The 18,435-nt window shown below is 40.1% G+C and overlaps 1 protein-coding gene across 1 annotated transcript in view; it reads right to left on the minus strand.

Moving 5' to 3' along the window:
* Nucleotides 1–14,387, minus strand: part of LOC311100892 (lutropin-choriogonadotropic hormone receptor-like) — a gene marked incomplete at both ends in the record, with an annotated part of 30,072 nt that extends 15,685 nt beyond the window's left edge. The window contains 5 exons of the mRNA XM_084141883.1: nucleotides 4,336–4,416; nucleotides 4,627–4,701; nucleotides 5,115–5,189; nucleotides 13,096–13,167; nucleotides 14,182–14,387. Of these exons, the coding sequence (XP_083998009.1) occupies nucleotides 4,336–4,416; nucleotides 4,627–4,701; nucleotides 5,115–5,189; nucleotides 13,096–13,167; nucleotides 14,182–14,387 (509 nt within the window). The remainder of the gene's footprint in view (nucleotides 1–4,335; nucleotides 4,417–4,626; nucleotides 4,702–5,114; nucleotides 5,190–13,095; nucleotides 13,168–14,181) is intronic.
* Nucleotides 14,388–18,435: the final 4,048 nt, after the last annotated feature.

Genomic DNA, 18,435 nt, shown 5'->3' on the forward strand with positions numbered 1-18,435 from the left:
GGAAGCCCAAGGGCTTACATAAAAATCACACCACAAACAAACAATATACAATCCATAAGTACAAAAATAAGAAAGGTTTGTTAAAACAGATAACAAAACCTACTAATCATAAATGTACAAATGAACCAGTCAGCAATCACAAAAAAAATTAACAGTATATGTTTTATATATATGTGTGTGTGCATGTGTGGATGTGAGTGTGTGAGAGTTGGGCTATATGGAGGAGATTACTGAATAGTTTGGTTCATCAGGCTGACCCCCAGTCGTCGCTTGAAATTATTGAGGGATGATGAGGTTTTGGCAATGTGAAGATAAGAATTCAATATATACAGTGGGGGAAAAAAGTATTTAGTCAGCCACCAATTGTGCAAGTTCTCCCACTTAAAAAGATGAGAGAGGCCTGTAATTTTCATCATAGGTACACGTCAACTATGACAGATAAAATGAGAAAAGAAAATCCTGAAAATCACATTGTAGGATTTTTAATGAATTTATTTGCAAATGATGGTGGAAAATAAGTATTTGGTCAATAACAAAAGTTTCTCAATACTTTGTTATATACCCTTTGTTGGCAATGACACAGGTCAAACGTTTTCTGTAAGTCTTCACAAGGTTTTCACACACTGTTGCTGGTATTTTGGCCCATTCCTCCATGCAGATCTCCTCTAGAGCAATGATGTTTTGGGGCTGTCGCTGGGCAACACGGACTTTCAACTCCCTCCAAAGATTTTCTATGGGGTTGAGATCTGGAGACTGGCAAGGCCACTCCAGGACCTTGAAATGCTTCTTACGAAGCCACTCCTTCGTTGCCCGGGCGGTGTGTTTGGGATCATTGTCATGCTGAAAGACCCAGCCACGTTTCATCTTCAATGCCCTTGCTGATGGAAGGAGGTTTTCACTCAAAATCTCACGATACATGGCCCCATTCATTCTTTCCTTTACACGGATCAGTCGTCCTGGTCCCTTTGCAGAAAAACAGCCCCAAAGCATGATGTTTCCACCCCCATGCTTCACAGTAGGTATGGTGTTCTTTGGATGCAACTCAGCATTCCAAACACGACGAGTTGAGTTTTTACCAAAAAGTTATATTTTGGTTTCATCTGACCATATGACATTCTCCCAATCCTCTTCTGGATCATCCAAATGCACTCTAGCAAACTTCAGACTGGCCTGGACATGTACTGGCTTAAGCAGGGGGACACGTCTGGCACTGCAGGATTTGAGTCCTTGGCGGCGTAGTGTGTTACTGATGGTAGGCTTTGTTACTTTGGTCCCAGCTCTCTGCAGGTCATTCACTAGGTCCCCCCGTGTGGTTCTGGGATTTTTGCTTGTGATCATTTTGACCCCACGGGGTGAGATCTTGCGTGGAGCCCCAGATCGAGGGAGATTATCAGTGGTCTTGTATGTCTTCCATTTCCTAATAATTGCTCCCACAGTTGATTTCTTCAAACCAAGCTGCTTACCTATTGCAGATTCAGTCTTCCCAGCCTGGTGCAGGTCTACAATTTTGTTTCTGGTGTCCTTTGACAGCTCTTTGGTCTTGGCCATAGTGGAGTTTGGAGTGTGACTGTTTGAGGTTGTGGACAGGTGTCTTTTATACTGATAACAAGTTCAAACAGGTGCCATTAATACAGGTAACGAGTGGAGGACAGAGGAGCCTCTTAAAGAAGAAGTTACAGGTCTGTGAGAGCCAGAAATCTTGCTTGTTTGTAGGTGACCAAATACTTATTTTCACCATAATAAAAAAATAAAAAAATAATAATTTGCAAATAAATTCATAAAAAATCCTACAATGTGATTTTCTGGATTTTTTTCTTCTCAATTTGTCTGTCATAGTTGACGTGTACCTATGATGAAAATTACAGGCCTCTCTCATCTTTTTAAGTGGGATAACTTGCACAATTGGTGGCTGACTAAATACTTTTTTTCCCCACTGTATATATCTGATAGAGAATTGACTATGTGAGATGCGGCAGTGGGGAGGGTGAAGGTTATCGCAGTGGCTTGTGTTATATAGATGGATTTCAGAATTAACCTGGAAGAATCCATTGAAGGGTTTATGTAAACTGTCTGGGAGGTATGAGTATTTGTAGATGAAAATGCATAATTGCCGTACATTAATGTCAAAAATAGACAAGATATTGAGTTTCTTAAACAAAGGTGCAGATGGAGCCAGGTAATTAGAGGAGGTGGCTAGTCTTGCACATTTCTTTTGTATGATGAGTAATTTGTGTAGGTAGGAGGCATATGTACTGGCCCAGACAATATTACAGTAAATTAAATATGGGTAAATTAAGCTATAGTAAAGAGTTAGGAAGCAAGCCTGATTAACCAAACCACTAATCTTTCTGATGATACCAACAGATTTCATCACTTTGCTGCAGACAAATTGAATATGATCTTTCCATGATAACTTTTCATCAATTAGAACTCAGAGGAATCTAGTGGATGTGACTTGTTCCATTTCATTCCCACCAATTGAGATTCTGGCTCTTTTTTTTACATTTACATTTTACAATATTTCTTATTCTTACCAGTGAATACAATAAAGTTGTACCATTCAGAAAATTTGGCCATGCCTGAGTTGGCTTCATTAATTAGTGAATCAAAATTATTGTGTGATAAAATCAAATTGTTATCATCAGCAAAGAGAATGGGAAGTATGGTAGAAGACACAGTAGCAAGGTCATTGATATAGATCAGGGATAACAAAGGTCCAATTATCGAACCCTGTGGGACGCCACAGGATATCTTGGCCCTGGTAGATGTACAGCCGTTTGCATAAACAAATTGTTCTCTATCATAAACACACTATGTAACCAATTATACGGTATAATCATGAAAATCGTAATAATGCAATTTAGAAAGTAATATTTCATGATCAACCGTGTCAAATGCTTTGGATAAATCTAAAAAGATGCCAAGAGAGTAGTCATTGTTGTTAAGGGCTGTAAATATGTTATCCACATGTTGCAAAGGAGACATATCTGTGGAGTAGTTTTTACGAAAACCATATTGGTGCTCATATAGAATACAGTATTGAAACCATATTGGTGCTCATATAGAATACAGTGTTGAAACCATATTGGTGCTCATATAGAATGCAGTGTTGAAACCATATTGGTGCTCATATAGAATACAGTGTTGAAACCATATTGGTGCTCATATAGAATACAGTGTTGAAACCATATTGGTGCTCATATAGAATACAGTGTTGAAACCATATTGGTGCTCATATAGAATACAGTGTTGAAACCATATTGGTGCTCATATAGAATACAGTGTTGGAACCATATTGGTGCTCATATAGAATACAGTGTTAAAACCATATTGGTGCTCATATAGAATACAGTGTTGATTTAAATGTTTCAACATTCTCTTATACACCCATTTAGGATTTTAGAAAAACAAGGTAGTACAGATATAAAACATGGTAGTACAGATATAAAACATGGTAGTACAGATAATGGACGATAATTTGTAAAAGATCTTGGATCCCCAGATTTATAAAGGGGGATAACCTTGGCAATTTTCAAATCTTTAGGAACAATACCAGTTAGCATTGATTTGGTGAAGATATACGTTAGAGGCTCAGTGATCAAGGAAGACACTGATTTCACAAAGAGGCACCAATCTCATCATGACCTGCTGCTGACATCTTTAAATTACTAATTACCTCCATCACCTCCATTACATCAGGAGGATCAAACTGAAGCAGAGAAGGGAAATGTCCCTTAATGTAATCCAAGGGATTTCCATCAGTTTTCAGAATTTTCTTTGACAGAGAGGAACCCACATTCACAAAAAGTTGTTAAATTCACATGAAAAAACATCAGGATCACTATAGGTCTTATTTCCAACAATAAATTGAGATGGGATAGTTGTAGATGCCTTTTTCTTATTTAACAGTTGATTGATGATTTTCCAAGTTGACTTTATTTTTTTTTGAGGATTTGGGGAATATGTTAGTAACATTTATTTTGGGGGATATCCGAAGTAGGTGAGTAAATTTGTTCTTATACATTTTGTAATTTGCAGAATTCAGGGGAGAGGGATTTGTGAGAAATGTTTTATTCAACTAGTTTTTTTAAACTGAGGATTTTTTGAGACCGATTGTAAACCAAGGTTTCCAGAACCCTTCCGCTGCTCTCTTACGTGGTTTAACTAAGGGAAAGCAGTGGTCAGTTCCTTTTCAGTGAGGAGAATTAGAATAGTAGGGTCACATACAGCTGGGGTTGGGTTTAGGTTATCTTGAAATGGGTGTAGCTACAGTATATTATCATTGTATATTATCATGTAATCCAGTTTTAGGTTGGTCAAGTTCTGGATACATACAGGAAGAAGTACTCCAGTATCACCAGGGAGGAGATGGTGGAGAAGTCAGGAAAGTGTATTATTCCTGTGTTACAGATACTCCTGGGAGAGAGAAAAGAGCAGAAGAGGGGGAAAGAGGTGAAGAAAGAGACAGAGGAGGTAAAAAAAAAAGTGGGTGAAAATGTGTGTTACAAAGCTGTGACAGCATTTCATCAAGTAAATAAAATACCAAAATTGAATATTGACAAACGGAGGTGTTGTACCTGGAATTACAGTAGTATGGCTAACAATAATATTGGAATAAAAGCTTACAGGTATCTCAGCCTGGGAAGATCAGTGAAGGACCCCTTCTCTATACTGATCAGATTTTTGATGTTCTGTATCTGTCTATGGAATAACAGAAAGCATCACAATATAAACATTTATTTAAAAAACTTTAACATTTATTTCCAATATCCCAATCAAGTAACATATTTTTACTCATGATGAGTGACCTTGTGAATCATACTTTTGGTTACAGTAATATTCTGTCCAGGAATGAAGAGGATTAAGTAAATAAGTAATATTCTGCATGCATTGTGTTCAATGGATCACATAAACCACAGTCTATTACTGTAACTTATCAGGGTAGAAGGAGACACATAATAAGAAAATATAAACACAGTCAAATCCATGGCCTCCAACAGAACAATACGTTATCTCACCAACTAAAACCTTCAGAACTGGGAGATTAAAGTTCTGTAATATGGTGTGTGTGTGTGTGTGTGTGTGTGTGTCTCGTGTGTGTGTGTGACACGTACATCTCAGCTAGGCTGTGGAGAGAGAGGAATGCATGACTTCTTATGTTCCTGGTGCAGTCACTCTGAGAGATCTCACTGTGGCAGAAAAAAAGACAGCATAACGTAAATTCACATTCCAAAGGAATATTCATTTATCTCCTTAATCATAAAATAGAGACTGAATATGCAGAGAGTAAGCTGCAAATGGATCGCAAAGTGAAGGCCAAGGGGAATGGGATCAGAGGAAGAACATTTTTATTTAAAAAAGAAACAAATGCAGTGAGGAAGGCTCTAGTAACATGCCCTTGACTGTTTCTTGTCTTCCTGATGATGTCCTTGCTACCCTCCAACCCATCCCCCATCCCAAATCAACCTTCCACACCCTCTCAGCCCCCTTCTTCTATTGTTATACTTTTTTATAGACCTCCATACGTTTTACCCTTCCAGTCCACCGTACCACCCACTGATCTGTAATTAACCAACACTTTTCTTTAGATAGCCATTTAGATTCCATCTTAAACCAGATAATTAAGCCTGGCGACGCACTCTGCTTATATTTTCCCTCAGCCCTGTGTGAGTGTGTGTGTGTGTGTGTGTGTTTGTACCTCTCTTCTTAAGTTGTTGCATAACATCTTAATTACTGTTACTTTTGTGAAACGATTAAAAAGCCATTTAATTTCAGAGCATCATCACACATGTAGGAGAAGCTGAGCCATGATTTCCAGCCAATTTGAGTCATCCATGACAAGACAAGACCATCTGAACTCCAGCACAGCAAATTGGTTAGTGTGACCTAGGACTGGATTTAATCAGATTGACATTGGCAAATTGGTTGTTTTGGCGGTGTCGGATGTGGAACTGCGTTAGAGCTGTCAAATCGTTTTGAACTTCTAACGCAGTAGGGATAAGAAGGAAGGGAGTGGTTTGTGACACAAGAGCAGCAGCTCATATCACTGTTACACCTCCAACACCGCCAAAACATCTGCTATGCGTATGTTGGCCAACGCTGGTTAACGCTGGTTAACACTCGATCTGATTGAATCTAGGCCCTAGTGTTAATTTTTCAGTGTAACATTTCTAGAGTTGCAAAGTCTTGATTCAGGAGTTAATTTAACACTGCATCAGATAACATTGTCCCACTCGAGTATAACATTTACTTTAATGTTATATGTGCATAATACTGCAACATGAATGTGGTCAGGACCGAAACATTTACTGGGTCACCACAAACTTGAAGACATTAGTTAAAATTAACACAATTCTGCGAGTACAGGGGTCATGTAGGCTATTTGTTAACAGTGTCAGTGTCACTGACACTTGAGCATAGGATATTGAAGTGACAGAGACATCACATCAATATGGAAACATAAAAACAAAGCCTCTTGCACTCCATCGATGCGCTACCGCTTGGATTTAAAAAATAATCATAACATGATGAGAGCCATACCTGGCCCACTTCTGGACCGCAATTCCAAGTGGTGACTGGGCTACATAGTAAGTTGTAACCTTGCAGATGTGGTGGATACATGTGGTGTCTGGTCTGTCCTTAACTTTGTGACCTCATAAGCTTGGGGTGAACCTCTCTTGGAGAGTGTTTAGTAAAGCATTACAGGTAGTCCTGCCCTGTTCCTCAACAATCAGTCTATTATGATAGACTATTAGCTAGCTATAACACACACACGATTTGGTTCAAGGTTACTCAATGCTTAACTGATTTATGGTGTTAAGAATTAACAAAAATTCAGGAGAGAGGACCAGACTTGAATGTAACACTTAACTAGTTGCCAAGTTAACAAACACCAGCTCCTAACCATTGCCAATCAGCCTCCACTACCGTTGGCAACACTTAAATAGTTGCCTTGACCGTAGCTCCTCAAACAAGCTCCAGCTGCTACTAATTGCTAATCAGTCTTCACCTGTTTTCACTCTCCTTAATCACCAATACCACCCTATTTAAACCTGACCAAAGTAATTCCTCCTCTTCGTTTTGCGTTGCATGCTCTCTGTGCTGCATTTCAAGACACTGTGAGTTACCAGCTGCCAAATCATCCCATCTCCACCTTCTATCTCGTATTACTTAGATTCCTTCAAGGATCTCCTTGGGGGATTGCCATCCCTACAGCAGCCCAACTACCACGGTCTGAGGGTGATGTCTACCTGAAACTCCAAGCCAAACCCTACGGAGTCAACCCCTATGGATCCTTCATCTGTAGTCCTTGGCTTCTTCTGGTCTATTCTCATTACCCTCCTGAATCCTCATTCTAACATCCATTCCATTTCTTCAGTAAATATTCTAAACCTATTTTAATATGTGGTCGTTAAACTCATGAAACTCACATAAATACATAATGATAACTAAGGAGGCTGCAATATACCTCAAGACTTCAATCAGTCACTAATTGAGTTATCAGTAAGTGGACAGCTGCATCTTGATCAGATCAGGGGAAGCTTGGTCCCCTGGCCATAGGAGTTGGCAAGTCAGCACAAACAGATTTGGAACCAGGCTACAGTAAGCCATCCCCCCTGATGGAATACCATAATAGGAGTCTTGCTAATTGGCTTGTGAGCGTCTAGGGGTCCTTGACTCAAAAGCCAAGTTGGGGGGAAACTGTCAGCCCAGATAAGGGAATCACACAGCTATTCATGCAATGCATTGGTTGGATGGGATCTGGATGTACACTCATAATATATATATATATATATATATATATATATATATATATATATAAAGGTTATTGAGGGGTTCTTTGTCAGGGGTGAGGGTGATGTGTAATCATCATTTGTATTGTGTATCAGGAAGGGTTCTTTACTCCTGTGATGGTTGTGTAGAACCATCATGTTCTTTCCCTCACCACCATGTTTTCCTTTATGCCGTGAAATGCTACACTGTTAAAAGTTCCTGTAATTTTACGGTACAGTACAGGCTACTGGTTGCAGTGAAAGTACGGTAAACAACAAGTTACAGAATTGTGTGTATTTGTGCCATCCGCCAGTGCAAGTATTGTACCAGTTTAAGTGGTTGATGGTTATGTTGTCAAAGGTGGAGCACCTCTTTTAACACTTTCAGTTCTGAAATCTTTGTAAAAGCATGTGACAATAAAGAGCTGCACTGTTAAGAGGTTACTTTGTATTTCACAGTAAATTAATGGCAATTAATTGCCTGGAAGTTGCTGTGAATTTTGCGTTACCTAACTGGCAATCAGCTGTCAGTAAGTTATTGTAAAATTCAAAGTAACGTAACAGCCAGTAACAGCTAGTAACTTACTTGCAACTAGCTGCCAGTAACTTACTGTACTTTCACTGAACTTTTCTGATTATAAGATATCTTAACATTAGTTGACAACTACTAAGCATTCTTTGGTGTGAGGACACTATGGACTCAGCCTCACCTGGCCTCAAACCCTTGGGTGACAGGAAACTGACCTTCCTGCCACACCATCAGGTCAGTGAGCGTTACAGAGATCAGCCAAAGTAAGTTACTGTGTATTTTACAATAACTACTTGCAGCAAAGCTGACTGTAAATTATATTAAAAAAAAAAAATCTTTGCAGATCTTCTCCAAGTCATTAAGATTTCGAGGCTGACGTTTGGCAACTCAAACCTTCAGCTCCCTCCACAGATTTTCTATGGGATTAAGGTCTGGAGACTGGATAGGCCACTCCAGGACCTTAATGTGCTTCTTCTTGAGCCTCTCCTTTGTTGCCTTGGCCGTGTGTTTTGGGTCATTGTCATGCTGGAATACCCATCCACGACCCATTTTCAGTACCCTGGCTGAGGGAAGGAGGATCTCACCCAAGATTTGACGGTACATGGCCCCGTCCATCGTCCCTTTGATGCGGTGAAGTTGTCCTGTCCCCTTAGCAGAAAAACACCCCCAAAGCATAATGTTTCCACCTCCATGTTTGACGGTGGGGATGGTGTTCTTGGGGTCTTAGGCAGCATTCCTCCTCCTCCAAACACGGGGAGTTGATTTGATGCCAAAGAGCTCCATTTTGGTCTCATCTGACCACAACACTTTCACCCAGTTCTCCTCTGAATCATTCAGATGTTCATTGGCAAACTTCAGACGGGCCTGTATATGTGCTTTCTTGAGCAGGGGGACCTTGTGGGCGCTGCAGGATTTCAGTCCTTCACGGCGTAGTGTGTTACCAATTGTTTTCTTGGTGACTATGGTCCCAGCTAAGATCCTCAGTGTATTTCTGGGCTGATTCCTCACCGTTCTCATGATCATTGCAACTCCATGAGGTGAGATCTTGCATGGAGCCCCAGGCCGAGGGAGATTGACAGTTATTTTGTGTTTCTTCCATTTGCGAATAATCGCACCAACTGTTGTCACCTTCTCACCAAGCTGCTTGGCGATGGTCTTGTAGCCCATTCCAGCCTTGTGTAGGTCTACAATCGTGTCCCTGACATCCTTGGAGAGCTCTTTGGTCTTGGCCATGGTGGAGAGTTTGGAATCTGATTGATTGATTGCTTCTGTGGACAGGTGTCTTTTATACAGGTAACAAGCTGAGATTAGGAGCAGTCCCTTTAAGAGTGTGCCAAAATCCCTGCTGCAGTGTGTGAAAACCTGGTCAAGACCTACAGGAAACGTATGATCTCTGTAATTGCAAACAAAGGTTTCTGTACCAAATATTAAGTTCTGCTTTCTGATGTATCAAATACTTATGTCATGCAATAAAATGCAAATGAATTACTTAAAAATCATACAATGTGATTTTCTGTTTTTTTGTTTTAGATTCTGTCTCTCACAGTTGAAGTGTACCTATGATAAAAATTACAGACCTCTACATGCTTTGTAAGTAGGAAAACCTGCAAAATCGGCAGTGTATCAAATACTTGTTCTCCCCACTGTATAAAATCAGCAGGGGATCAAATACTTTTTTCCCTCACTGTACGTGATTTCAATGGGTCTTTCTACATTCTGATTGTTTCATACTGTTCAATCCAACTTCAACCCCAGAAAATGTTCAGCATTTTCATACATTTCTGCATTTCCTGCACTCATGTTATCATTTCCACACTGTGCCACGTAGGGCTGCATGATATGGGCCAAACATCTAGGCCTAATTAATTGGTGAACTGTTGGAATCATGGAAATAGAATGATTATTCAAATTCTATAGTTGGATAGCAGGCAGCACTTTAAATACATAGTTTTTTCGGGAACTCAGTCAGGGTCTCAACTTTTGCGAGGTAGAATTATCGAATACACAAGGTGCAATATCGAAATTTGTTTGTACACCAACAGTTTCTCTTGTTATGTCAGTTACTAATAGTCACTCAATTATCCCATGTCAGCCAAATTGTTTCAGATTGGTAAATTAGTCTAGCAGCCGGCTATCTAAACTTGTAGTAATCAAGGTAAAATTATTGACCTACTAAACCATCAGTTCCCTACTAAACCATCAACTCCCTTCTACATCATCAACTCCCTACTAAACCATCAACTCCCTACTAAACCATCAACTCCCTTCTAAACCATTAACTCCCTACTAAACCATCAACTCCCTACTACGTCATCAACTTCCTACTACAGCATCAACTCCCTACTAAACCATAAATTCCCTACTAAACCATCAGCACCCACTTTTCCCAACTGGTTCCACAAACCTTGTGTAAGAAAGGTGGCTTACTAAACCACGTTTGCGGCTTTTGTTCAGTGTGCTAACAGTCTTGTGTCCCACAAGGAACCAGGGTTTGATACCCAATCAGTCACACTGAGACTTTATTATGTGTCTATGAGATTCAAAAACAAAAGTGATGAATGAAATTCATAATGAAAACTTTTATTTCTAAATGGTGTGATGCTATTTCTATCCACACAATGCCTCATATTCAGACCAAAACCTCCACGCTGTTCACTGTGTGTGTTCATATGCACAAATAGTAACTTTGGGCTGCATTGTGTGCGTCCCAAGTGGTGCTCTATTCCCTACCTATGGCCGATGAAGTCTACTTTATCTAACTACACTGAACAAAAATATAAATGCAACATGCAGCAATTTCAAAGATTTTACTGAGTTACAGTTCATATAAGGAAACCAGTCAATTGAAATAAACGAATTAGGCCCTAATCTATGAATTTCACATGACTGGGAATACAGAAATGCATTTGTTGGTCACAGATACCTTAAAAAAAGGTACGGGCGGGGATCAGAAAACCAGTCAGGGCCTCAAGATCTCGTCACGGTATCTCTGTGCATTCAAATTGCCTTTTAGAAAATGCAATTGTGTTCGTTGTCCGTAGCTTATTCCTGCGCATTACGGAGGTAAGGAAGCCGGATGTGGAGGTCCTGGGCTGGCGTGGTTACACATGGTCTGCAGTTGTGAGGCCGGTTGGACGTACTGCCATATTCTCTAAAACAACGTTGGAGGCGGCTTATGGTAGAGAAATTAACATTACATTCTCTGGCAACAGCTCTGGTGGACATTCCTGCAGTCAGCATGCCAATTGCACTCTCTTTCAAAACTTGAGACATCTGTTTAATTGTATTATGTGACAAAACTGTACATTTTAGAGTGGGCTTTTATTGTCCCCAGCACAAGGTACAGCTGTGTAATGATCATGCTGTTTAATCAGCTTCTTAAAATGCCACACCTATCATGAAACATGGGACCAACACTTTACATGTTGCGTTTATATTTTTGTTCAGTATAGATAAAGCAGACACATTTTATATGGATATAGTGTGGCGCCTTATCTTTGTAAATTTATGCAGTATCAGATTATTTTAAACAGCACCTCCCACTATCTACAGTTGTTTGAGCGCAAACTTTTTTTGTCTTCAGAAATAGACTGTGGGAAAACATCAGCCAAAAAGTAGGCCTAAGAACAGCCTTGCACTAGCCTTAGCTTGTGTGAGCCGGAGCGGCTCATAGGAGCAGTTTCAAGTTTTATTAGTCATATGAAGGGATACACATGGTATACACCGTGCAACAAAATGCTTACTTGCAGGTTCCTTCTCAACAATGCAACAACAATAAGAAATAATACAAGAAAAGAATAGTCATAGAAGCAGGATCTCCTGTTTCTGTAGCATGAGGCAGCTTGATGTACAAGTAATCCCCCTGGACAGGATGCTAGTCTATCACAGCGCCTTACCCCCACTCTATCTCCTAAATGCTGAGTGTCAAGCAGAGAAGCATCGGGTCCCATTTTCAGTCTTTGGTATGACTCGGCCGGCGATCAAACTCCTAACCTTCCAGCGGACACTCTAACCACAAGGACAGTGAGTTGGTTCATCAACCATGCTTATCATTATTTCCCAAATAGTAACCAACAATTTGTTCATATGAATTTACATGCTTTTGATCTCCTAAATAGTGGGTGAAAGGTAATACGTCATAAATAAATGTAGGCCAAACTACTTCCTCTTAAAGGATGTGTGTATGTAGGCAACTCATCCAAAGCTACCCATCCAAAGTGGACATCTCCTTTCCGCTTCTTAAAACCCCCATGCTACATACACATATCACTGTATGTCTAATAAATCACTGTGTGTGTTTATTTCATGAAAATAACTCGAAGTCATTGGTCAGAATAATCAGGTCCTATTGTGATGTCATGCTTTGGGCCAAAAACTCCATCCCACCTGAACAGGCTGAAATTCCAGGCCAAAACAATAAATAAAAAAGCTCTTAAAAAGGCCATTATCAGAGTGTTACTTAGACCTCATAGCGTGGAAATATTATAAAAATGTTGACTGCACTGCCCCTTTAACATGCATTTAGATAAATGTTTCATACAATATAACATTAGATTATCACACCTTTCATAAAAGCTACCAGCAGTATGTCTTCCACAACACAAATATGTTTAGAACTGTGCACAAGTCAAGTTTTAAACAGCCTCATGAAGCTTTGTAGATCTATAACATTGAAAAGGCAAACCCAGAGTTAAACAGAAAATGTTTAATAGAGCTAAAGGAATACTGACAATGCTATATGTCACAGGTGAAGGGGGCTTAATAAATACATTTAATTGATTGATTGAAACTCACATTCTGGACACGTTGATCAGTCCTCTGAAGGCATTGCTTGGAACTTCAGTCAACGGCAGATGAGTTAGTCTTCTAAAAAATATGCACAAGGAAAAAACTTGTTAAAAAACATGTAACATATGAAACATGTAAGGTATTGCTGGCTGCTGCCAACCTGATCACAGAGCATTTCTTGTTATTCTGTAAGTAAATCCCTGACATCCATTTAGTATGATATGTTATGTTTCATATGGTGTGTATTCATTTGTGTATGTCCATCACCCATTTTGTATGATATGTTTCGATTTACAATTCGTATTATATGTTACGAATTTGCAAAGCGTACAATATGTTACGAATCTGCAAAACATATGATATGTTATGAATTCTAGCTAGGTGGCTAACATTAGCTAGCTGGCTAATGTTAGCTAGAGTAGGGGTTAGGGTTAAGTTTAGGAGTTACGTTTAAAGTTTAAGGTTAGAGTTAGGGTTAGAGTTAGGGGAAGGGTTAGCTAAAAGGGTTAGGGTTATGGGGAGTCTTAGCTAACATGCTAAGTAGTTGCAGAGTAGCTAAGAAAGTAGTAAGTAGTTCAAAAGTTGCTAATTAGCTAAAATACTAAAGTTGTCCGTAATGAGATTTGAACTCGCAACCTTTGGGTTGCTAGACATTCGCGTTAGACATTCGTTTTTGCCTTAAGTAACCACCTGTCTTATGTAACCATACCAAACATAACATATCACACAATTTGATTGAATTTACATTTACTATGTTACGTCTAGTCTATGAGACCAGGCTGAGTATTAGGCTACTATGGTGGCCTGTATTTTAATAGAGTGCAAAGCACAGTCAGTAGCTAGGTACCATACTTCACACAGTTCTGTACTGATAAAAGGCCATCATTGTATCTACTGTAAATTAGAATGTGTTTCTTAATTGACTGGTTGAATTTAAAGGTAAAATAAATAAATAAATAAATAATCAAATAATAAATAATCAGCTCGACAAAAGTGTCAGGCAATTTAAAAACAATGGATGGATATTGACGCTATAATTTTACATATGCACAATTCCTCCCCAAAAACGTAATGAAATTTTAGGCTACTTACAAGTTTCGAATGAATGATGGAGTGGCTTGGGACTTCAGTTGTGTTTCCCTCGTGCAACTGAGTTTCTCTCTGGTGTATGTGTAACATGTATCGCTCTTCATTGAACATTCACAAATCGACGGACAAGTGAAAGTCCAGCAGGAGCTCACATTCAGAACACCGGACAGCGCGAGAACAACCCACCACGTTCGCTTTGCCGATGCCATCCTGTAGGCTACCTGGGCACTTCGTTAACTGCTCCCCCTTTCCACCCAACTGTCACTTTCTCAAGAGAAATCAAATAAAACCGTCCTTAGATAGACGAATCTATGTAGCCTACTTGACAAAGCAAATTGAAGCAGAGGAGAAGAGAGGACCATTATCATCTCCACCTGCCCTGCGCTAATGCAAGATACTGCATCTTCCTGGTGTGCGCCACTCAGTAACTCAGCATTCAACAAGGTTCAGTTAGAGTCCAGCCCTGACAGGGTCACAACATAACCACTCTACTCTCTCCACATTAGAAAGCTAAATTTTACACACAGAAAATGATGGGCAATTTTGGTAAATGTTGTGTTATGCTGATCTAGCCGGTTGGGTCACAAACAGATGCACAGGGCCAGATATACAGTACCAGTCAAAAGTTTGGACACACCTACTCATTCAAGGGTTTTTCTTAATTTTTACTACAGTGAGGGAAATAAGTATTTGATCCCCTGCTGATTTTGTACATTTGCCCACTGACAAAGACATGATCAGTCTATAATTTTAATGGTAGGTTTATTTGAACAGTGAGATACAGAATAACAACAAAAAAAATCCAGAAAAACGCATGTCAACATTTTTATAAATTGATTTGCATTTTAATGAGGGAAATAAGTATTTGACCCCTCTGCAAAACATGACTTAGTACTTGGTGGCGAAACCCTTGTTGGCAATCACAGAGGTCAGACGTTTCTTGTAGTTGGCCACCAGGTTTGCACACATTTCAGGAGGGATTTTGTCCCACTCCTCTTTGCAGATCTTCTCCAAGTCATTAAGGTTTCGAGGCTGACGTTTGGCAACTCGAACCTTCAGCTCCCACTCCAGGACCTTAATGTGCTTCTTCTTGAGCCACTCCTTTGTTGCCTTGGCCGTGTGTTTTGGGTCATTGTCATGCTGGAATACCCATCCACGACCCATTTTCAATGCCCTGGCTGAGGGAAGGAGGTTCTCACCCAAGATTTGACGGTACATGGCCCCGGCCATCGTCCCTTTGATGCGGTGAAGTTGTCCTGTCCCCTTAGCAGAAAAACACCCCCAAAGCATAATGTTTCCACCTCCATGTTTGACGGTGGGGATGGTGTTCTTAGGGTCATAGGCAGCATTCCTCCTCCTCCAAACACGGCGAGTTGAGTTGATACCAAAGAGCTACATTTTGGTCTCATCTGACCACAACACTTCAACCCAGTTCTCCTCTGAATCATTCAGATGTTCATTGGCAAACTTCAGAAGGGCCTGTATATGTGCTTTCTTGAGCAGGGGGACCTTGCGGGCGCTGCAGGATTTCAGTCCTTCACGGCGTAGTGTGTTACCAATTGTTTTCTTGGTGACTATGGTCCCAGCTGCCTTGAGATCATTGACAAGATCCTCCCGTGTAGTTCTGGGCTGATTCCTCACCGTTCTCATGATCATTGCAACTCCACGAGGTGAGATCTTGCATGGAGCCCCAGGCCGAGGGAGATTGACAGTTATTTTGTGTTTCTTCCATTTGCGAATAATCGCACCAACTGTTGTCACCTTCTCACCAAGCTGCTTGGCGATGGTCTTGTAGCCCATTCCAGCCTTGTGTAGGTCTACAATCTTGTCCCTGGCATCCTTGGAGAGCTCTTTGGTCTTGGCCATGGTGGAGTTTGGAATCTGATTGATTGATTGCTTCTGTGGACAGTTGTCTTTTATACAGGTAACAAGCTAAGATTAGGAGCACTCCCTTTAAGAGTGTGCTCCTAATCTCAGCTCGTTAGCTGTATAAAAGACACCTGGGAGCCAGAAATCTTTCTGATTGAGAGGGGGTCAAATACTTATTTCCCTCATTAAAATGCAAATCAATTTATAACATTTTTGACATGCGTTTTTCTGGATTTTGTTGTTGTTATTCTGTCTCTCACTGTTCAAATAAACCTACCATTAAAATTATAGACTGATCATTTCTTTGTCAGTGGGCAAACGTACAAAATCAGCAGGGGATCAAATATTTTTTTCCCTCACTGTAAGTGTGTGCCCTATAGCCCATACTCCACTACCACATATCTACAACACAAAATCCATGTGTACATTGTGTATAGTGCGTATGTTATCATGTGTGTGTATGGATGTGTCTGTGCCTATGTTTGTGTTGCTTCACAGTCCCCACTGTTCCATAAGGTGTATTTGTATCTGTTTTTTAAAATCAGAATTTACTGCTTGCATCAGTTACCTGATGTGGAATAGAGTTCCATGTAGTCACGGCTCTATGTAGTTCTGTGCGCCTCCCATAGTCTGTTCTGGACTTGGGGACTGTGAAGAGACCTCTGGTGGCATGTCTTGTGGGGTATGCATGGTGTCTGAGCTGTGTGCTAGTCGATACCTCTCACAAATACAAATAGTGATGAAGTCAATCTCTCCTCTACTTTGAGCCAGGAGAAATTGACATGCATATTATTAATGTTTGCTCTCTGTGTACATCCAAGGGCCAGCCGTGTTGCCCTGTTCTGAGCCAATTGCAAATTTTCCTAAGTCCCTCTTTGTGGCACCTGACCACACGACTGAACAGTAGTCCAGGTGCGACAAAACTAGGACCTGTAGGACCTGCCTTGTTGATAGTGCTGTTAAGAAGGTAGAGCAGCGCTTTATTATGGACTTCTCCCCATCTTAGCTACTGTTGCATCAATATGTTTTGACCATGACAGTTTACAATCCAGGGTTACTCCAAGCAGTTTAGTCACCTCAACTTGCTCAATTTCCACATTATTTATTACAATATTTAGTTGAGGTATTTAGTTGATGACAGCTTTGCACACTTCTTTCATTTTTTTGGATTTGTGTGTATTGTTTTGTATTGTTAGGTATTACTGCACTGTTGGAGCTAGAAACGTAAGCATTTTGTGTGAATGCAAGCAATAAAATGTGATTTGATAATTTTTTGTTGTTGATATATTTTAAATTATTTCAAGTAGAAATTGAACCCATGTCTGCTCTCTCATGCCACTTAAGGTTGCTTTTTAAGGAGCTTTCTGGCACCTCTCGCCGGATGGCTGTTGACATGTCAGTATCCTGCTGTTTGATAATCAGGGGACACCAGGGGTGTTACACGAGGTGGTTTGTGTGTGTGTGTGTATGTGTGTGTTTGGAAGATTGAGATGTGAAGAGCAGGGATACCATTTTTTGTGCTTGTCCAATTCTGTGGTCCTGTGTGGCTCAGTTGTTAAGAGCGTGGCATAAGCAACGCCAAGGTTGTGGGTTCAGTTCTTGGAGGGTGATGGAGGCTGGAGAGGTCTGTTCATGTGGTGAGACTGCAATCCACTTGTAACTTGCTTATAATGCTTACTCAGTATCAGGGACAGGTAGATGCAAACACGTACAGACTGTGTCGGAGAGAGGGGTAAGTTGAGCCATATTTTACATTCAGCATTACTACGTCAAGGGAAATATAGTATTCTTTCTAAAAAAGATATCTACATATATTTCAGGAAGTTGTGTATCACTGGAAATAATCACAATTAATGTAAACATAACAGTTTTGAAAACATAGCTTGTCTCTTGGCACAACTTATGGGGTAAGTTGTGTATAGTGACAGGGTCCGTTGAGCAGCCTTGTGGTAAGTGGGTGATGGTGTCCTGTGACAGTGGGTGATGGTGTCCTGTGACAGTGGGTGATGGTGTCCTGTGACAGTGGGTGATGGTGCTTGTAAGCAGTGTTGGGGAAGCTGCTTTGAAAATATAGTTTACCAAGCTACCAATTACTTCACACTGAAAGAAGTTAAGTTACACTAAAGCTACCCCCACTAAAAATATAGTTTACTTAACTAAAGTTATTTTGAAAAAGCAGTTCACTACAGACAAACTACTTGGTGAAAAATGATCATATGTAAATCTGAAATTGCAAGAACAGTTACAGTATTTGTTAACAGGATGTACAGTATTTCACAAAAGTGAGTACACCCCTCACATTTTTGTAAATATTTGAGGATATCTTTTCATGTGACAACACTGAAGAAATGACACTTTGCTACAATGTAAAGTAGTGAGTGTATAGCT

This window comes from Coregonus lavaretus (assembly GCF_964263955.1).
Source record: "Coregonus lavaretus genome assembly, chromosome: 25".
NCBI lineage: Eukaryota > Metazoa > Chordata > Actinopteri > Salmoniformes > Salmonidae > Coregonus > Coregonus lavaretus.